General features: G+C 36.0%; 1 protein-coding gene across 3 annotated transcripts in view; it reads right to left on the minus strand.

Annotated features, from left to right (window-relative positions):
• Smarca1 (SWI/SNF related, matrix associated, actin dependent regulator of chromatin, subfamily a, member 1) overlaps nucleotides 1-23329 on the minus strand; it is a 74722-nt gene that overhangs the window by 3571 nt on the left and 47822 nt on the right. For all 3 annotated transcript variants that reach the window (XM_021187516.2, XM_021187515.2, XM_021187518.2), the window contains exons 19-22: nucleotides 16771-16893; nucleotides 14436-14568; nucleotides 11656-11774; nucleotides 11331-11543 (exon numbers count right to left, since the gene is read on the minus strand). In XM_021187516.2, the coding sequence (XP_021043175.1) occupies nucleotides 11331-11543; nucleotides 11656-11774; nucleotides 14436-14568; nucleotides 16771-16893 (588 nt within the window). The remainder of the gene's footprint in view (nucleotides 1-11330; nucleotides 11544-11655; nucleotides 11775-14435; nucleotides 14569-16770; nucleotides 16894-23329) is intronic.

Raw genomic sequence — 23329 nt, forward strand, 5'->3', positions numbered from 1 at the left:
AGGCCCCTTGGTCTTGTAAACTTTATATGACCCAGCACAGGGGAAGGCCAGGGCCAAGTAGTGGGAGTGGGTGGGTAGGGGAGCAGGGGTCGGGGGAGGGGGTATAGGGAACTTTCGGGATAGCATTTGAAATGTAAATAAAGAAAATAAAAAAAATTTTAAAAAAAACAGTTAAACACTCAAAACAAACAAAAAAACATTTTTCTAACAATTAAGAAAAAGACAAGAAAAAAGAAAGAAAATGATCAAAGTCTAACAATAGAAAACTCAGCAAACTTTCAAAGAATTATTAAGGTTTTATTTTTATTTTATACTATGAGTGTTTTCCTGTATGCATGTCTGTGCACATGTAGACCTGTTATTACACACTGAGTCATCTCGCCAGGCCTGGTACAAGATTTTTTTTTATAAGTTTTAAGAGCTGAGGTTCAGTGGTAGAGCACTTCCACAACCTGTCTAGAAATACTCATGCATACACACACACACACACACACACACACACACACACACACACACACACACATACACACAATTTGTTTTGTGAAACCAAGGCTCAAAGAAATGGGAAGCCAAATAACGCCATTCCTATAACATTATTAGTGACGTGCCCATGCTTCGTGCATACTTGAGTACAGTGTGTGTACTTGTTTATAGTAAGATGCAAATGAGAACTTCCATTCACTGATGTTAAATGACAATGTTACTTTTTATAAACTAAACTTTCTCCCCAAAATTAAACAGTTAAGGTGCAAACTGTCATATTTAGGAAATCCATGAGATCTGATGCCATCTTCTGCCTATATTTAGAGATGCATAATTTACAGGAGTATTTAAGGTTAAATGAGTTAAAAGGGGTAGGGTACTAACCCTCCCATCACCTTTTCATCATGTGTAAAAGGTGGCCATCTACCCAATAGATTACCCTTGTTGGCACCTTAGTCTTGGATTCTAGTCCCCAGAACAAGACAACAAAAAAAGAAGTGTTGCCTACCCCATCAAGTCTGTGGTTCTTTGTCACAGCATTGAGTAGAAAACTGATACACTTCCCTTCAAGAAAATGAATTAGAAATAGCAAAAAAAATATTTCTAAAATTTTACATCCTGTGACTTAACAATCTCATTCTTAGACACTTACTATAATAAGAAGGTTCATAAAATATTTCCAGAAAGTACTTAGAACACTGATAGCAAGAAAACTACTGAACTAGCTCTTGAAACAAATTTTTGGTACTTGGTAATAAAGATGCAGGCACTGGAAGTAGCTGAAAGAACACTAACTAGTAGCTGACATTAGCTAGCTCTGAAAATAGCACCAGTGATGAATTTTGCTTTAAAAAGTTGTTTATTCTGCAGAGGATGCATTTACACCAAAGTTCTAAAGACACTTTTGCCATAGCAACTCATGTCTATATTCCCAACTTTTCTAAACTGATCATTTAAGTTTTGAGAAAATCTATAAAGTTGTAAGAAATGGCAAAAAAATACTTTTAAAACACAATTTTATCTATCTAAGTAAGATCTAGAAAACTGCCACACAACATAGGGAATGTTGAAATTGACTATATTATCAACTAACCAAAAAATTTTATACTCTCTAACTCAAGCCCCAAAAGAAACAAAAAAAAAAAAAAACAATAGACTAACCAGAAAGATATTACGCATTAACAAATTTGTGTTTTCCAATTAAAAACAAAAACAATCTTATGCAACATCAGAATTTTCAAGTTTCTTAGACATTCATAATTACCCAAGATTAGATAAACTGATAATAATAACTCTGTAATTTGGATTACTTACTAAAGTAATGGTAATACATTGAACATGCAGACTAAATATTCATCATAGTTTCACTCAATAATACATACACATACAAATTAAACAGCATGTTATTCGATGTATCTATTATAGAAAGGGCTATGTTGACCCTGATGAGATCTGATCCTTGGTTTCTAGGGAGACTACATAGATTCTTTATAAAAAGCTGATTCTTGAATCATTAAGCTATACCCCCTGGCTATTATTATTCTCAATAAGTAATAGTTGCCTGCAATTGCAGATATCTTTCGATACATATTCATGGTTCATATGAATGATTCAGGGACAAATACTAATACTTTCAGACAGTCTTATATGTAAGGAGATAAGTTATTACAAAATGATTCAAAATATTCACAAGAAAATTCTCACCACGATTCCTTTGAACCTGTCACTCACTACTCCAAAACAAAAACAAAAACAAACAAAAAAACAACAACAAAGAACAAAGAACCCTCTTCAGAAAGGCAACAAAGAGAGGACAAGCACTTTTGTCCTCTTCAGTTCCTCTGTTTCTTTTCTTCCTATTTTTCTGAAGTTAAGGGAATGGTTCATGGAATGTCAAACAACTTCTATAGTTCTGTAATCTAATTATCTCTTTCACCGATTCCCCACTCTTGATTTAGGAATGAATTTGGAAGAAGGAAAAATAACACAGTGAAGTCAGAAAAGAGATGCCAAAGCAATTAGGGGAGACAGAAGACAATAAGAAACAACAAATTGAAAAACTGTTCTGCTGGGTTGGAAGCTGTGGGAAATGGTTTAAGAATTCTGTGTTCACACATGTGGGAAACTCAAAGAGGCAAACAAACTTCACAAAGCTGTTAGCATTCTAATGTAGATTTGAAGTCTCAGTGGCTTGCAAGATTCAATGTCAGCATGCCCCAAATCTATTTTTCTGACACAAAACATGTTTCTGGTTCTGAAATAATGTTTAGTAGATGCCAACTTGGCAAACCATACACAAAGTAATAGCAGTGGCTAAGGCTAAGTTATATACAGCCCAGGGAAAAAAAAGAATTGAAGGCTTATACATAATTTCCCTGGCAAAGGGAGCTCTGTGACAAATTTTGAGCAGAGACACACAATCAATGTGTCTTTTGTGTTCAGAAACTCATTTATACATATTAGCTCTTCATAAAAATCTCAGGCTCAAAATTAGGAACAGGTTAACATTTAAAAAAATGTTCAAGTTGATACAGGAATCCTCAATACTATATCCTTGCTAATAAATTATGCATCTTAGCCATCTATCTGATTCCCCCCAGTGTCAGAGTACTTGATACCCTCTAAGCCTCACTATTTCAACTCTGAAAACCTCAAACACCTTTCCTTCTGCAACACTGTTATTTGTTACCTTATATCTATCAATGGGTTCCATATCTAACCTGTATAGTCAAAGAGAACAAGCCAATTTCCTCTCTGCCTAACAATCCTGTGTTTCAAGACAGCTTCCTCAACCAGAATCATCTGTAGAACCACAAATAACCCATGTTTAGAGTAAATATCCTCTCTTTACCATCCTTCGTGTAAAACATTTCTTGGAAGATGCATAACACATAAATATACTTGTGATGGTTAATCTTGACTGTCAACTTGATGGAGTTGAGAAGCTCACAGATTGGTAGAGTACAACCTTCCATCTGCCTTTGAGAGTGTTTTCATAGAGGATTAAATAGGAAACCCTGACCTGAATGTGCATACAACTATGAAACAGGGAAGAAGATCTGAAGGATGTTTTCTTGATTAATAACCAACATGAAAAGGCCCAGCACACTGTAGGACAGCAGTTCTCAACTTGATGGTCATGACCTCTTTGGTGGCTGCATGTCAGATATCCTGCAGGCATTCTTCTCTCTCTCTCTCTCTCTCTCTCTCTCTCTCTCTCTCTCTCTCTCTCTCCTTCCTGGCCATAATAAAGAAAATATACTCTCTGCTCCACTATATCCTCCCTACCTTTATGGGCTAAAACCTCTGAAAGCGTTCACAACTATATCTTTCCTTCCTTGTTTTTCTCTTGCATTTATTATCACAATGAAAAATATAACTGAGAAATGTAGTCATACTATGACTATCTGGTGACGTGCCTCAGACACGTTTAGAGACAGCTTATTGGTGGAGTTTGGAAACATTGAAAGAAGTTGGGTAGAGAAGAATGCTATAAGGAGAGATTAATGAATGATTCTGCTGGGAGTCCCAAAGACCAGAATGCAAGTAAAAGCATAGAGAGATTAAAGACTGTGCTCATAGGTTTCAGAAGGGGATTCTATTAAAACTTGGAATAGACGTCATATAGTATACATGATAAGACCATACATAAAATTTGAGTAAAGATTAATTAATGGACTGATTTACCTGTGGAGAAAATTTCAAGGCAGCATAACATATTACTGCCTGGCATGTTCCCCCCCCCTTTGGTCAATTTGACACAAACTGTAGTTATATGGGAAAAGGAGCCTCAATTGAGGAAATGCCTTCATCAAATTATCTGTAGGTATAATGGATGTGAAAAGGCCTAGCACTCTGGAGAGCAGCAGTTCTCAACGTGAGAGTCATGACCCTTTTGGTGGTTGTGTATCCGGTAACCTGCATACCAGGTATTTACACTAAAATTCATAACAGTAGGTAAATTAGTTATGAAATAGCAACAAAAATAGTTTTATGGTTGGGAGTCACCACAACATGATAAACTGTATTAAACTGCATTAGGAAGATTAAGAACCTCTGCTGTAGGGGATGCCCTGGGCAGTGGTCTTGGGTTACACTAGAAAGCAGCTGAAACCCCACAATAAACAGTGTTTGTATGTGGTCTGTGTTTCAGATCCTGTCTCCAGGTTCATGCCTTGAGTTACTGTATTGGTGACTGGGATTGGTGGAGAATATTTTCAATTTTGTAAAAGATACAGTCTCTGTCACACTATTCATCTCTTCCATTGTAACAATGTAACTAGTCACTGAAAATATGCAACTGAGCACGTACCCGTGTTCAAATAAAATCTTAAGGACAAATAGTAATTCTGGAATTTTGTATTATAATTTTCAGATGTCAAAACATGGTTTTTATTTCTTTATAAAAGTGTAAAGATAATTCTTAGCCTATATGCCATATGAAACAAGTAGTGGGTTTCAGTTTGTATGTTAGGGTTGAAAGGCAAAAATGATGAATAAGCAAGGAACCAAAAAAAAGTAAATTGAAGAAAACATCTACACTCCACATGTGTGTCTCTGAATTTGTACATGAAATTCTGTAAGGTTAGAATTTTGTTCTAGGATTTTCAGTATAACAAAAAGGATATTTTTTTTCCTTTGTCATTTTGTTCTTTTAGGTACTCCATATATATCACCCCCCCAAAAAAAAAACCCCGACTTATTTGAAATAAATATCTTCATCTGCAAATCCTGCAATATATTCCCCAAATCTGAAAACACTTTTGAATGTCTGTAATACTAAAAAAAAATGGCAATATATAATAGACAGTCATAACCCAACAATGTTGGCAACTGAATGGAAGTTCATGTTCAAATAAAGGTAGCCTACATTATCCAAATAAGTTTTGTATGGTGGGATGTTTTTATTTAAGTACTGTCAACTAAAAACATTGTTACTTTATGAAATAATTTGTTACATCCCACCTAATGATACACTGGTGTAAATACCCAAAATGATCCCTGTTTAGTACACTAACTGTATTTCTGTTTGTCCAAATAACTTAGGATTACAAATGAAACACTATAGCTACATGTGTAGACACAAATGGTATTTGCAAGTGATACTCAAACATACTAATAAATAAAAGCCACAGTACTTAGGGTCAAAAGTCTACCAGGACACAGGGTCAGAAATAAACTGTAGCATATTGGTGAAATTTCTTAGATCCCACCAAAACTTGTTCAGTTGCAGGGGTTGAGACAAACGGAAGCCCAAACCATCTGTGTTGGTTTATTGACCTAATGCCTACTCTGGGTAAGATCCCATGTTGTTCTCCTTGAATAAAACCAGTGTCACTTCGAGGTTAAAACTGGTAGGAAAAAAATGACTCAAGGACAGACAGTCAGTGGTACATTGGTCAAAGGGAGCAAAATAAGATAGGAAACAGGGTAGAAATAAATTTGAGAGTTTTTACTATAGCTGGTAAGTGAAGTAAACATCTACAGAGCTGTGTTTACAATATCTAAATCGGGTTGCCCTGCTACAATCTGTTATTGTCTCTCCTACTTTGTGTACACTAATGATCCAAATTTAGTCTTCAATGCAGCACCGCAGCTTTCTCCATCACTTGGCTGCTGGTTACATCTTCTACCACTTTCCCATAATACATTACCACTTTTGGAATATACTGGGCTTATTTATCCCTTTTGTATAATCCTGCTTCCACAAATTGAAATGCACCTCTTCTATGAAGCTATTTCCCTCATTCCTTTGCCACATAGCAAAGTTAATCACTACCTTCTCTATTCTAAGACATTTTCAAAATCAAGGCAGAGAGGGAATATTCTAGTCTTTCAAACACAGGGAAGTGAACAGGTTCCTATTAGTTAAAATGTACTTGACTTTAAAACGAATTAGGTTTTATTGTGTTTTTCTAAGCAAAATTTGTTTTTGTTGTTTCTCTCGGCCTCCACTTCTTCCCAATCAGACCCTCCTTTTTCTGCCCTCCTACTCCTAAGCTTTCTTTCCACTTTTAGGTCACATACACTTCCATAACCAAGAAGAACCCATCAGAACATTTATAATTTATCGATTTTGCCAGCATATTGTTAATCTTTCTTATATTTCATTAAGAACTCAGTCTTCTAAAATATCAACACTAGATATTCAATGTAGTTAAGTAATAATGTAATATATTAGAGTCATAAGCAACAAAGCATCACTGTGATTATGGAACAACCAGGAAATTTCTGTTTCCCTTTTATTCCTCTAAAGTATCTAAAAAGAAACATCCTTTCTGACTAGTTTGAACATTTAGAAAAGTATTCTGTGCAGAACCAGTAACCTAATTAGCATTTACTAGCCACTGTGATAACCATATAAAGTGGGAAGCAAGTTCATAAAAAGCTATAACAATAATTTCTAGAAAGTAGTTTTTTCTCCTACAGTTCTAATAAGAAATGTCACTTTATTACTTTTAAATAAGGCACAATTTCATTAATAATAAAGTTGTGATTTGAAAACAAACTAATAACATGAAATTTTTATTACCCAGTATTCAACAGTGTGTGATTCTCTGAGATGCTATCGCCAAAACTCATTTAAACTACTACAAAAGACAGGGTAATTGTAATGATTAATTACTAATACTCAGCTTCAACTGTAATGTTCTTGGCCACGGGCAAAGCAACACACAGCTTCCTGAGCTGGCTGATGAGGAAAAATAATGTTCTTCAGCAATTGAAAGGTAAAATTTTTTTTAACTAAAATTAAGAACCAAAGTCATCCTATAGAGGAAACAATAAACATTTTATCAATGAATGTTTATTTCTGAGAATTAAATTTTACTTTTTATTCTTTAACTACCTAGAAGAAAACTAAGAAAGATTAAGGCATTACTGATTGAAGGCTAGGTTCCTTTCCCATGTGCACTGTCCAATGAACTGATCAATGTTTTAATGGCCTTTAGAAGTCTCAGATTTTCTTCAACATGCTATGTCCCATCAGTCACTAATAAATGAACAGAGATAGCAAGAAAATTAATGAGCTAATGTTGATAAGGAGACAGGTCAGCATCCTATAAAAGACATCTTACATAAGTAAAGCATATTAGTAGTTTTTGAACAACCAAATACTAAGGTCCTATTCTAGGATCTCCCAGCACCAAGATGAGAGTGGAAGGCAATTCATATGCTCTGAGCTTAAAAATCCGAGTTCAGCATATGCTTCCTACTTGTTTATGGAGTTCAATAGAGGCTGATTACTTACTTAAAGACCACACAATTTCTCTGCGAAAAATTCACGATCTTTTTAGCACAGAGAGATGGAAGTGAATCTTATTTTCTCTTTTGTACAGCCAGCAGTTTTAAATGGAGAAGAGCTTCGAAATCTTCACCCTTTAGTGAAAGCCTTTCAAAGTGTGGCATATTTGAAAGTGGGGATTCATTCCTTTAGGCACTTTGTGTGTGTTAGTTAAGTCAGATGTCATGAATTCAGTACTTTGAGATTAGCACATAAAATATAACTATTAATGTTCTTACATTTTTTTTCTAAGAAAGATTTCACACTATTTAGTGATGTGTCTGGGAAAGAAAAATCTTTTTAGTAAGCCGAGTTCAATCATTAGAAAGATTTGAATTTAAACACAGCTATAGTCACAAAACGAATCAAATTGCATCCTGTATCTCAAAGATAAGATTTTTCAATGATTTTCCAATGTTGTTTATTACAGAACTCGCAGCTGCCTCTCTCAGGAAGGTGGATTCTCTCCCTAGATTGTGAAAATGACTCACTAAAATGAAAGTTATTTTTAAAAATATGGAGGAAGATGATCTACAGATATTAATAAACCATTTTTACAACTCTATAACTATTGATATTAATGTAATGTAAAAAGATGATATAAATATATGCATATTTTAAATATATGACTTGTTCTCTAATTCCAGAAATACAAGTAAAAGTTGTCCACTAGTTAGAAGAGAAATCAAATTTTAGCATAAGAGAAAATTTTACCTAAAAAAGCCCTTAAATTAACATATTGAATTATAAAATAAATGGCTATATTTTTAATGAGTCTGTAAAAATTAGAAATTCTACTTTCTAAATGGTAATAAAGGATACAGGCATTCCCCAGTTTAATAGACAAAATACAGGTCCACATTTGTAACCACTCATATAGTTAATTCTGCCTTTCAGCAAATATGCTCTGAAAATTTAAATATCTAGAAAAAGAAAAGGCATGGAGGCAAATGTCTCAAAAAAAATAAGATGGAGGAAAACTAAAATTCTTTACAAGGGAGTTCAGAGACATCTAGTGGTTGTTAATATATTGGAGCTTTTTCCCCCTCTGTGACTGAGTATGAAGGCTATTTAGTTCTAAGATCATCTTATTACTAACAGTGTAAGTCTTTCCTTGCACCTTCAATCTCTTTCATCCTATTGCCTTAGTTTAATAACTGAAGAAACGAGACCCAACATCAATCTTTCAACCTTTTAAAAATTAGTAAAATATCACTGAAATATCACAGAATTCAATAAATGTTTCATCACATAAAAGGGCATGTATGTTTGAAAATGCGATTTCTTGAAAAATGCAGTTAAGCATTTTTCTTTTAGAAATCATTGGTGCTGCCCTAAATTTTGTCATTACATTAAAAAAAAAAAACAAGTGGCTAGAAAGCTAAATATGTGGCTTTGAAAAGAGTCATCTGTTATGCATATTCATGGATTCCCTGAATGAGATGACAAACTAACTCACAGTCAAAATAAAATCTTATTTCCAAAAGAGAATTTAAAAAAGCAATTCTAAATTTGTTTCAATAATCTATGTTAATGATCCGAAGAACCCTATCAAACAACTGTTCTGTCCCTAAGGCCGGTCATGGTCCTTTGTGTTGCAGATTAATTTCTCTTTTTCATTCTTCCTTCAATCCTTCTGTGTTGTAGTAATGTACACATCTCTCCATGTCCTTTCACATAAATACACCATTTGAATACAATGCTAAAAATGTCAACTAAAACATTATTCCAACTAGCCTAAGTTCTCACAGATCCTGGATTTACTTGCTAACTCTCTGAAAATTATGTCATCTGTATGTTTGATGGTAAAGATGTATTTATTAATGTTTGAACAAATAATATTGCAAAGCCTTTTCCAAAACAATGCCTTCAACAAAACAACACATATTTTCCCTTTTATTCATCAGTGTGAGCTGAAGGTATAAAATAAATCAGAAAAAAAATATGAAGCACTTTTTCATACCCCAAAGAACTTTTAGAAAATAAAATATTTATGAGAAAAATTTAAGAAATGGATGCCATTTTACAACTAGTCACAAAACCACTGCTGGGATTGTTGGGTTTAGGCTCTTTATAGTTTTAGGCAATATAACTCTAGTTTTGTTTTAATGACCTTGGCTCATGAAAGAACTTCAATGACAACCTTAAAAGTGTTTTCACGTGAGGCTGAGCATGGTGGGAAAGCCTGTAATCCCAGGATTTGGAAGGATAATGTAGAAAGAGCTTTAACTCAAGGACAGCCTGGGCTACAGAGCAAGTTCCAAGCCAGCTTCAGCTACAAATTGAAAACCTGTCAATAAATCCGTTTGTTTGTTTGTTTGTTTGTTTGTTTGTTTATAAGCTGCATACATTTGAGTGTCATCACAAACAGTGCTGTTCAGGAGCAGTAGAATTTACAAAGAACAGAATTAATGTTGGAAAGCTATAGAGGAAATTGCAGAGGCAAGAAATAAGCTAACTTTTACTTAACTATACTTTCTTATAATGTTCTTAGGAAGACCCAGCTAGGGCTACAATCTCTTTTCACTGAAAACAAATCCTCAAGTCATCTCTACACTCTCAAATGTCACCTGATTAGTTACAAAGGGAAAATGTACCATAAAAAGTGGTGAACCTTGGGAATTATAGCATAAACCAAGTGACCAAATTTAGCATCACAAGTAGTGTGATAATCTGATGCAGTATTCCTGGTGACATGCTGCAAAAGGAGACATTTGGAGTACTGCCAAAAATGTCTGTTTATAGGATTTTGTATTATTGAGTGAATGCTAATATTTGCATGTGATTGTAGTTATTATGTAGAAAGATCTTCTTATGAGACATATATTCTTTTATTTTATTATTCACTTTAAAGGTTTCTAATTATTTGTACATATTTGTCTTTCTCTCTGTGTCACATGTATGTGAATGCATGTAGCGACCAGAAGACATCATTGGAAGCCCTGGTTCTGGCATTACAGGTGGTTGTGAGCTAGTGGGAACTGAATTCAGGTCCTCTGGAAGAGCAGCAATTATTCTTAACCAATGAGTCATCTTTCCAGCCCTCCTCGCTTTGTTTTCCATGAGTTGGGAAGGGGAAGGCATATGTGTATGTGCCTGTGCAAGTGTGTGTATGCATGTATGTGTGCACATGTGTGTACATGTGTGTGTGTGTGTGTGTGTGTGTGTGTTAGCATATGAGTGGGCCCATTGTCTGTGCATGTGCAGTGAAGGCCTGAGGGTGATGTTAGGAATCATCCTATATGTTAAAGTATCTACATTGAAGATTCTACAATGAACAATTTTGTTGTCTGCAACTTACTTTAAAATGGTTCATAAATAAATACACTTACACAAATACATCACATAAACAAATTGTTATTAACATAAAATGCAGGTGTGTTTCTGAATATAGATGTTCTGATATTTCTTTTACTTTGTGCATATGTATATCTAGTTCTATGTTGAAGGAGATGGGAGAGAAAGCTAATAGAATGAAATGTTGACAATTGGAGGAACAGAGTAAAAGAGAAACTTTGAAATGCGAACTTTCCCAAAATAAATAAGCAAGAAAAGGAATGCATACCATGGCAGTTCTCGACTTGATAAACCAGTCAAATCTAAACTGGGGAGCATTCCGTACACACTGCCTTAATTCTTCATATACATTTTCTCTGTCAAAGCCCATTTTGTGTAACATACAGATCAAGAATCTGTCTTCTTCTTCAGTATAGTTCTTTCCTTTACTGGTTCCATACTGAATACGCAACTGATGAAATGGAGCCTTGTATCTTGCAATCTGTAAGTTTCAACAAAAATTGCCCTTTTAATGGAATATGCAATACCAAGTCAAAGTTAATCACTACAGCAAATATAATAATCTACTAATAAACTGAAATAGAATATAGTACTTTGGCATCCAGTGCTTTCTTAATACTGATCCTTCGCTGAATTCTTGCTTCTCCACGTTCAATTTGAGCCATAATTTTCTCAATGTCCTGTAATTCATTGCAGCGTTCCCAAAATACAGCTGAAAAGAAAGTGGTTACTTTAAATTACTACCATTTAAGCAAATGAATTTGAGGAATTACAGAATACTAATAACAGGCAGATATGGTGTCATTTATGTGTATATAGCATATTCAGTAATTAAATGCTCTTAAGTTACCATTTTACCTAAATATGATGCAAAGGAAACAAAAAACATAAAGTGAAACAGAAATAAGATATGCATATAAATGTAAATATAGCTTTCTAGTAACAAAAAATGAAAATATACTTACTACCTTTTTCCTATGAAGTGACAATTTCTACAGAAAGTGTTGGTTATATGTGAAATTATTCACTAATCTTATAGTTCTAGTCACCTTCTTAAAAGAAGAGATATTTTAACTGGACACACACCAAAAGATATTCAAATATCAAAATCACCCAACCAAATTTTACTGATGAGCCAAACAATCTGCTGCATTCATATGTCACATCTTTTGATTTCAGAGAAAGGCCTTCTAATAACATTTTCTACATCCCAAAATTCTTCCATTTTAGAGCATATCAAGAAAGGTATGTTAGCACTTGATGGTTTGCATAAGCACTTATGTTCACTTATGCATTCTCCCAGTTACTCATTCAAAACACATACACACACACACACACACACACACACACACACATGCACACACTCATGCAATTTCTTACATTAAGATACAAAATACTCATGAACATACAATTTTGTATAATTCTTCTCCTATCAATCAATTAAATAAGCCCACTCAATTCTCCCCTGCCTCTGACATGACCTCCAATCTGATGAACCACAATTAACCAGTCCTGCCATCTCTCTCCAGTCTGAAGAAAATCCTTTAGAAAGACTGGAAGTATGCACAGAAACAGCAAGGAACACTTGCTTGGTCTTAAAGGCCCTGGGATTGCTCCATAGAACTTGAGGATAGAAGAAAGAAAATTCTTCAGAAAACCTCACTGTACCTGCCTTTCACACTCATTTCCTGGTGCTTGGCTTAGTGACAATCTTAAGGGGACATCTACCACTGCACTAAAACCCCAGCTCAGTGTATCTTTCTTTTCCTCCACAGCTTTCATTCTCTCATTCCTCCCTTCTTTATTTCAGAGCAGTAAGTGGAACCTAGGACCCTTGCTATGACACCTTAGCCCTTATATTTTTAAAACATGATCTCGCTATACCCAAGCTGGCCACAAACATGCTATACAGACTAGGCTGCCATCAACCTCAGGATTCTCCTACCTCAGACTCCATACACTGTGATCACAGAACTGCATTTCCATGCTTAGTTATCTGATGTCTTTTAGAAACAGTTATAACTTACACTTGACCCACATCAATGCCATGTCTCTTTACATTCTTTTCATTCAAATTTCATGAAAATTTTATCTCTCCCATCTATTGTTTCCCAAAAGATCTCATAGTTTTCACCCTTCAGATAAGTAGTAGTATCAGGCTACTGTTCAAGAAAAAAGAGTTTCATGAATTCGATGTTATATAAAATAAAGTCCAGACAAAATTAACTTCCAAATTCCCTTTGAGGTCTCCTTGAGGGAAAATAGAGTAGGTAGGTGTTCTCTAATTACAACTGATTTTCTTTATGTGCTAACTAGTACTCTAAATAAACTAAAAGCTATAACTAGTAATGATAAAACTTTGATTTATTTGTGAGGTTTTTTTTAATGTTTTCTTTTGTTTGGTTGGTTTATTTTCTAGCTATCTCAATTATCTGGCTGGGAGGGGACAAAGAAACCATAACATTTTTAACATTGCATCCTTTTTATGGAAAACTCTCTCAATTATAAATACCTGATATTCAGACTAAATTTGAAAGGTCAGCCTATTTGAAATTTAACTACACTCAGAAAACAGATAGATTAATCTATTTTAATAAGATTTCTTTCCAGAAGCCTGACAGTTTAGATATGCTTTGACACAGGAATTAATATTAACTCCACATGCTTCTATGCCGCTATTCTGATTCTGATTGAGGCTAAAGACACAGCTGAGCAAGAGAGGGAAATGATTCAAGGGCCACTGAACAGATTTAGCCAAGAAATCTTTTTAGATCTATTCTAAATTACCTTAAGTTAATAGGGCCCGCCACTACCTGATTGAATTCCTTGAGGGCAGTTGAGTCTCTAAGTGGGCCTGATAAGAACTCTATACTTCAAAGATGACCTACAATGACTATTTCAAACCACTAAACCAGAAGCCTCGGGAAGAGACTTTAGAAAGACCAAACCAGAGAAATGAGAGATGCAGTGGCCACTTTTGTTTATGCTTTACTTGGCAATCTTAGTTGTCTCCTAGCCAATCATATCACATCTTCACTTACATCTCATTCACAAATGTTGTAACACCTCTGAACAAAGACACAACTAAATTAACAAAGAATCAGAAGTTGGAGAGATGGCACAGTGGTTAAGAGCACTTGCTGCTCTTCTACAGGACCAAAATGTGGTTCCTGGCACCCACACAAGACAGCTCACAACTTGTAACTCCAGCTCCAGGGCATCTGATGCTTTCTTCTGTTCTCCATAGGCACCTGTTCATACATAGGCTACATCCACATGGACACAAACGCACACAGAAAAATAAATGAATCTCTCTTTCAAAAGACATTCATACATTTAAATAAAAGTATCCCATTTGAAGTGACATACAAACCTGAATACTCCATGACCTCCTCGGGGGACTTGCCCTCCACTTCTCGAGCTATATTATCAATGTCATCTCTCCCATACTTCTCATTAGCTTTAATAAACTGGTTAAAATCTCGCTTAGTCCAGTTTGTGAAACCCTATGAATAAAAATTTAAACATCATCAGTAGATAGCAAATTAATAAAGTCAGTTACTATCCTACTTATATCTGAACAATGAAGCATGAAAAGCAGTTTAAAATACTTAGCATGTGCCCTTTTATAAAGTTCATTTCTTTAAAGTGGAGTCAAAAAGCTGAGTTTGAGTTGTTAAAGAAATAACTGCTTTTTTATTTTAAAGAAAATGTACTTTTCAAGTACTTTAACTTGATTTATAATCTTAAGACATTGTATGGTCTTAATTCCATATTTCTAAATGCCCACATTAAACTACAATTGTGATATAAATTCTAATATAAATGCTTAAGTTCTGATATCCCAGTGTCTCAAAGACTTTTCCCACAGATCTAAGAGAGACAGATGTGGATGTATTGAATTCAAAGAACACTGAAAGAAAATTCAGAAAGAATGCAAGATGTTCGTTTGATCATTTCTGACGACAATGAATAAATCATTTCTCTTCAACATTGCATTCATAAGGACCAGCAAGATGGAACACAAGTTGAAAGTGCTTCCCATACCAGTCCGAAAACCTGAGTGCAAGCCCCAGATCCCACTGTGGAAGCAAAGAACTGATTCTCAAAAGTTCTCCTATGACCTTTCTGTAGATGCCAAACATGTGCACACCTCTTTTAATAATAATAAATAATGTTATTTTAAAGACTATATTCATAAATAGGACCTCTGTAAATACAGTACTCAGGCATCTGAACTGTTTTACTAAAGTATGCAACATATTATTCCATCAATGGTCAGTTGGCAGAAACCTTGCCTAGCATGGGTGAAGCCCCGAGTTCAATTCAGAGCATCACATAAAACAGACATGGTGGCACATGCCTGTAACTCCAACAGGCAGGATATGAAGGCAGGAGGATCAGAAGTTCAAGGTCATCCTCAACTACAGGATGAACTCAAGGCCATTATGGGAAGCATGAATCTCTTTTTTTAAAAAAAGGAAAACTTGAGCATTAAATTTGCAGAATCAGGAAAAGATGGCTTAAATTCAACTCTGAGGGACAAAAAAACTTGATTATGCTTCTAATTATAAACTCAATTATCTCAATTGAGATTACATATTCACATTATACTGTATATTCAGAATATATGATAGGCAGTGTAGCATTCAAAAGGCACAACTTTATTTTTGTGCTCAGGAAATAAGCTTTGAAATTAAAATAAAGCAAACATTAATATTTAAATGTTTTATTCTGTGGTTGTTCTTAGAACTCTGCCAACTGCAATTATATTTCCCACTAAATTTTGATGACTTCCAGGCATTTGTTCAAAACTTATGAAAGTATTTTGTTAAAATTCATTCAATAAAATTATATAATATTAAAAGCAAAAGGTCTGTATCAACATATAAAAAACCACTTATTTTACTTTTAATTAATTCACATTCCTGAGACACAGTGTGATATTGTAAAACACATTCTTCACCTTGCATATATATCACCTCAAGCATTAATCCTTCCTTTGTATGAAAAACATTTCAAATTATCAGCTAACAATTACGGTGGAGAATCCCCTACTTCTGTGTCTTTCACATTGTTCCAAAAAATAGTTCAAAAAATAAATTTTGTTGGGTAAGGCAGTGTCATAAATTCACATTTTATTTTATCTTACCAGAACTCTTTTCAGAAATGTGATACAAAATTTATTAAAGCAACAATTACTTGAAAGCTTTAAGGTGGAAACCTTCCCTATTTAATATTATCTTTTAATTACATAATGATCACATTAAAATGCTTCAGGAATTTCTCACTATTGCATTCACATTCTTTCTTGAGAACTCTTAACTTCCATCAAAAGGAATTTTTTAATAAACAAAGAAAAAATTATGAAGTACAGTTTCAGGGATCAAGTCAATTAATGAAATTTAATTTTCAGGTATATGTTGGAAATTATTATTTAATAAAATTCAAATCTGAATTCACTGACATTATTATAATTGGTAAAAGCATGTCTTATTTTTAATAGCTAACACTTTTGTTTTACATATACATAGTCACCCAATATTTCCAAGAAAGCATCTTTTACAAAGAATTTTCTAAAAAGTAAAGAAATGTGGTCAAAATGTGTATTTATGGATATATCAGACCAGAAAACTGTATATACTAAAAAGCAGATATTTTTTTCTATTAGTTGACTAAAAGTAGTTCAGCTACTTAAAATAGTTTACTTGTGTGAGAAGTTTATCCTTCTCTTCAGTCTCTTGTGGTGTAAGAGGTTCTGCTCCATCAATCTTTTTTTGCTCTTCTCTTTGAGCTATAGCTGGGTTAGGGATCTCAGGATTTCTTGGAACCTAAGATCAAAAGAGAAATGAATAAACCTATGAGAAAAAATTAATCAGAAAAAGTACACATGCACATACTAATCTGGAGAGTTGTCTCAACAGTAGACAGTAGAGCCTCAGAAGTAGATGGCTCACAGTCTTCGCTGCATTTCTACCACTATGGTTTTATCCTAGTTAAAACCATTCTTATTATGGTATAATATTTGAGGACTGTAGCCCATTGATAAATGAATGCCACAGTGTAGTTTAAATCTCATTATACTGTGTTACAAAATACATCCCCATCATACAGCATTGTGTAGAATAAACACACATTTTGGTATTTAGTGTCTAAAGACTCCCAGTATACAGCAGAGCATATACAGAAGCACTACACCTAAAGATGACAGCAATGTTCTGGTTGTCTTAAGTCGTGGAAAAAATAGAGTGCTTTTATTCCCTGATAGAAGTTGTAAAGCCAGAGTGTTTGATATAAGAAAAGTATTCCAGAGAGAGTGGCAACATAAAGAAGGAAACAAAGCAATGACAAATTTAAGAAGCGGGTGGAGAGGGAGTGTACGCTAGACCACACCAACAGCTGTGATGGAGCCATCATTCATGGGAGAAACCTTGTGCACTGGCAATGATCACTAAAGATAATAAGAGTGCTCTTTAAAGAACAGAACTTTGACAACTGAGAAGAAAGCATGAACCGGAACCACTGAGGACAGAAGCTGAGATTTCTGCAGATCAGAATGGTAGCTCAGAAGGCCTCCGTGCATCAGGGTGTGCACGTGGTCCACTGGAGTTCAGCAGCATTTGGACAGCACTCCTTTCACGAAAGGACAAAGCTGGTTTCCAGCCTTGAAGCCTCCTATCATTACTGCAACATCTGGAAACACGACGCAGCTCAATGATTTAAGACAGCAGGTACAGAACATGTGTAGTACATTTTATAGCATTCCATTAAACATGAAAAATGAAAAGCTTGGCAGTAAGTCTTCACTGTTTGGAATGCACACGTAATATAAATGACTCATTCCCTAGAAACATCAAATAGACATACCACAATAAAATTATAGCATATATTACAAAACATTTTTTCTCATTGCTATACATACTTTATAGCATTTATAATTGTATCATTATAACTTAAAGGTAAGCCCTTTAAATGTGCTATACACAATAGTTCTCTGGATTAAAAACTTACCAAATAGATACTTAGAAATACTGACCCGGGCATGGTGGCTCACGCCTTTAATCCCAGCACTTGGGAGGCATAGAAAGGCGGATTTCTGAGTTCGAGACCAGCCTGGTCTACAAAATGAGTTCCAGGACAGTCAGGACTATACAGAGAAACCCTGTCTCGGAAAAAAAAAAAAAAGCAATACTGGATATGTTTAAAAGCCAATTCATTTGTAACCATAAGTACCAGATAATCAGATCAATATGTATTGACTGTATATTATATGCTTAGTACTAAAATAAGTACGGATTGATTTACTGGACACAACTCTTGCCCACAAGAAATTTCCAAACTTCCTGTGATTTTGACCTAGTTTCACCAGATGTGCTGGCATACAACTGTGAACTTAGGACTTGAAAACCAAAGTAGGAAGATTGTAAGTTTGAGGCCAGCTTGGTCTACCTTGTGAGTTCAAGAATGACTGGGTTACACGACAAGAGCTATCTCATAAAAAGAGAAAGGATGGGCTGTGCTAGTACACATCCATTTCTCTTAGCAGCTTGGAAGCTGACACAGGAAAACAGCTCACGAGTAAGACAGAGGGAGAGAGAGGAAAGATGAGAGGGAAGAGTAAAACAGGAGTAGTGGTGGGAAAAGAAGAGGGAAAAGAAGAGGAAGAAGAAAGGGAAGAAAAAGAAACGAAGACTAGACAATGACTAAAACCCTAAAGTTCTGGGGAGATGGGAAGCAAAGATTTTTTTAGACTGGCACAATATAAGCAAAAATTTGAAGGCAGAAAGGCCCAGGGTTACTCGGGAGTTGTATTAGGCACAGGTTAGGCTGAGGAGTGTGAAACTTCGGGTTCTATTGCAAGCACTGGAAAAAGTGTTGGGACTAATATTGAGAAAAGAACACCAACAACAAAAAGCTTGGTACATGGACTCAGAGGGTCCCAAACTCCATGAGGGGCTTTTGATCATGGTAGTGAAGTATCAAAATAACTTATTTTCACTATAGTCCTTCCAATAGATGGAGCAAACTAGAGAAACTACCTGAAGGGCTCTCTAACAGGTCCAGCACATTGCAAAGATAATGCCGGCAGATCTTGCCCTGCCCCTCCCTCCTCTCTCCTTTACTAAACTATTAGATTCCCTCATTCAGACACTTCCACATTCCAAACCTAGCCACCAAGTTCCACTCCTTTATCTGGCTATTTCCTTGTGCCTGACACATTCCTGAGGCTGGTCACCCAAGGTCCAGCTATCAAAACACCAAGGTCCAAGTTATCAAGATGCATTATTTGGTTATAGTGATTAACATGTCCAGTCAGAACTTATGAACTCATCCTAGCTCAGACTTCCCTCCTTTTCTCCTTAGAAACCATTCCAATGAAAGAAAACACATGGTGGGACTCATGGCTCTAGCTGTATATGTAGCAGAGGATGGCCTAGTCGGTCATCAATGGGAGGAGAGGCCCTAGGTCCTATGAAGGCTCTATGCCCCAGTATAGTGAAATGCCAGGACTGGGAATGAGAGTGGGTGGGTTGGGGAGTAGGGTGAAGGGAGAGGGGAGAGGGAATTTTCAGAGGCGAAACTAGGAAAGGGGATAACATTTGAAATGTAAATAAAGAAAATAGCTAATAAAAATGAAAAAAAAAACATTCTGCAGAGACACCTGCTGCTGTCTTTGCCAGATCCAGAGGTAGCACCCTACCCCCCAAGTTGAATCCTCTGAGGTAAAATAAACCTTGTGTGTGCTGAGATTTGGGGGTCTGAGGGTGTTCTGTGCCAACTCCCCCTAGCCAGAGGCAGAGAACTGCTGAGACATTATAAGTTGGAAATGAAGTACGGTGACAAAAGAAAAGAAAAGGCATAAACCAAACATGAAATGTAGCAGCTGATGAAAGGCCAGTGTCATTCCGAATAGCTCAGCAGGTAAGGGCAATCCCTGCAACCCAGACGGTGGTGGAAGGACAGAGCTGACTCCCACAAGTTGTCCTTTGACCTCCAGGGCCACAAAGTGGTGTGGACTCTATCCCCTCAAAATAAATAAATGAATAAAGAGGAGCTAGATTCCACGAGAGAGTAAAAAAATAAAAAACTTATTGCTTAGGAGTTCAGCAAGATTTTATAGAAATATGGATTGCTAAATTAAACGTGGCAGCACAGAAAATGAGAGCAGTCGCCTGAAATCAGCTCTCCATAGCTTAACAGGCATCCCACAATGACACATTACCATAGCTCACGAAGTGCATGGAACCTCGTCCATTTGTCAAATGTTTATATCTGTCCCTAAAGAAATCTTTTGGAGATAGACACAGGAATGTCCTGAAGCTTTGTGCAGCTTTAAATATGGCAAAACACTTTTCATTCATGCTCTTAGATCGACTACAAGTTAAAATTTCAGTAGTCACCCTCTTCCAATGATAAGACTTTAGTGAACACGTAAGTATATTAAATCAACTCCTTTAATTGTAGAGAGTAATAAGGCCTCTGAAGATGCCCCACTTACAGCAAGGTCAAAGCTTGGGTGGAGAAGAATTGACCCTGCCAGCCCCAAAGTGATAACACTAAAGCAAACAACCACTACTCCCAGCGCCCAATGAAACCTATTAACTGAAACTCTTACTGGGCACACTACTGGTGTGGCCTCGGTGTACCAAATGTGTAAGGAGAGAAAACAAAAAATGCTAATAGCTAATAAGCAGGCTCTCGAGAACATGTATTAACAACTGCTTCAGAACTAGTGAGCCCACACTAGGTGTATGCCTTTAATCCCAGGTCTGGAAGGCAGAGGCAGGCAGAATTCTGGGAGTTTGAGGTTAGTGTGATTTACATAGAGAGTTCCAGGCCAGCCAGCATTGCATAGTGAGACCCCATCTCAGAACAAAAACATAAGCAAGCAATTGAGTCCCTTACTAGCCCTTTCTTCAGTCACTGTAGGGTAACACGTTGGAGATTCAAAATGGACAAATCATCATCATTAGCTACAGTGTACCCAACTATGGACCATTCCTATTTCCTCTTACCCCTTATTTTAACCTGAGGCCAAGTACCATATGAGGCCAAGGGAAGCTATGAATGTAGTCCAATACAAAACCATAAACTTATTTAAAACACAAGATTCTCTGTTTATTTTTTATAATTATATTGTATGGGTCTTGAGGGTGAACATTAGAGATGGCAGGGTCATGCTGAGATGACAAAAGATTGGACACCCCTGAATGATTATTACTACAAACATCAAAAGGGGACAGAGCTCAAGTTTTTGAGAACATGTGTATAGAAAACATCAAGTAACTCCACTACAGCAGCTTTGCTCACATAAAAATAAACTATTGCTTCATTTATTTTGTAACTTGGATGAGTTTTCTAGATGCATAAGGTAGAACTAATATTAAGTAAATATTTATCTTTGAATTTTTTGATTACATTTATTTTGTGTGTGTTTATGTGCAGGTGAGCACATGCTACAGCACGTGTGTGGGGGCCAGAGGACAACTTGAGAAAGTCACTTCCCTCCTTCCACCATATGAGTTCCAGAGATTAAACTCAGGTCCTTAGGCTTAGCAATAAACAACCTTTACTGGCAGAGCCATCTCTCCAGCCCAATCCTAGGAATTTCTTAAGCTACATATAATGTTATCTTTGAAACTCTGTAGATGATTAACAAGCCATGCTGATCTGTCTGTACTCTGAACTCAATCATGAGACCCTTCCAATTAGATAACCCACCTAAGCTCAGACCCATAGTTCTTAGGAAAGAATGGGAGAGACAAAGTTCAGAAAGTTGTAAGTAACTGGAATGTGGTATTTATCTTCTAAATCCTTGCCTAGGTATTCCTAAATGAGACTCCCAGCAAATCTTTAGATGTACAGTGGGAGTCCAAGATGGAACCAAAGAGAGCACAAAGCTAGGAAGAGACCAGCAGAGCAATGGCTCTCCTGTCATTGCCAACACCATGCCTGTCACAACTGCAGCCCAAGGTTTCACCTCTGTCTCTCATTTTCATATTTCAACAGTCTTCTGGGTAGTTTTCCTAATAAATGTACTGTCAATAAATGTGTTACATCCAGGATGATAATTTAAAAATGTAAGTCAAGTGTCAATGAGATGGCTTAGCATGTTAAGGGCTCTTGCCACAAAAGTCTGACAACATGAGTTCAGTTCCTGGATTCCCATATGGTAAGAAGGGAGCATCAACTCTAGAATGATGTCATGCTCTGACTCCCTGGGCATAGCATGCACAGGAACATACACACAGTTTAAATAATTCTGCAAAATGTGAATCTGATCGGCCTTTACCACCTATACATCCTATAACTCTGAGAAAACGTTTACTGTGCCTCAGATCCTCATTTGTAAAATAAAGATGTAGTTCCTATAATGAAGATGCCAGGCTAATATTTATACAGAACTTGGAATTTTATAAAACACTAGGAAAGCTTAGATCAGTATCATTTTGCCACCCACCCATATCTCTGCTTTAAAGGAATCTGAGTAGTTTCCTTTACTCTGAAGTTATATTTCAACCTCGTTGTGACCTATACGTATTTCCACCTCTGATCACACTCTACCTCTGGAAAACTGCCTCCTCTTCGCCACCTCAGGGCTCTGCTTAGCACAAAGAATACGGTGACCTGATCTCTTCTCTCCTACACTTAACAGACTCAATCCCATCATCTTATAAGTCTTGACTTAAGTGACTTTTCCCTTGGGAGCATTGCCTCCATCTTCTGCACCACTTTGTATACCTACCAAACTGCCTGACAGCCACCCTTCATAAGCACAGATAACACCACTGCATTGTAATGTCTGTTTATGTCTGTCTCTGGAATTATAATCTAAATTCTCAGAATCTGTCATTTCTTTATTATCATTATTACTATTGCTACTACTGTTAGGACTTTATTGCGTTAAGTACATATGTGTGCTTATGCCACTAGGGTAGAGGCTGTGACTATATTTCTAATGGATGATCTTGATTGTGTTGTGTTAATTGGTGAATTTTTCTTTAAGAATCAGATGGAATTTAGTATGTTTATCCTTTAATTTCCCCTGAAGATGCCTACAAACAGCAACTATTTCCTTAGTTAAATAGTAATGCTCTTCAGGAAGGCTGGGAGTATGTCCTTTAGACTTATGAATTCCCATAATTACATTACCCAGCACAACAGATACTAAAGAGCAGACTGAGTTGATGGAGTCTGGCCCTTCTCCATCAGTTTGTAAATACGCTGCCTCACACGGGCAGATATCAACTCCCTTCAAGCAGCAAT

This window comes from Mus pahari, chromosome X (assembly GCF_900095145.1).
Source record: "Mus pahari chromosome X, PAHARI_EIJ_v1.1, whole genome shotgun sequence".
NCBI lineage: Eukaryota > Metazoa > Chordata > Mammalia > Rodentia > Muridae > Mus > Mus pahari.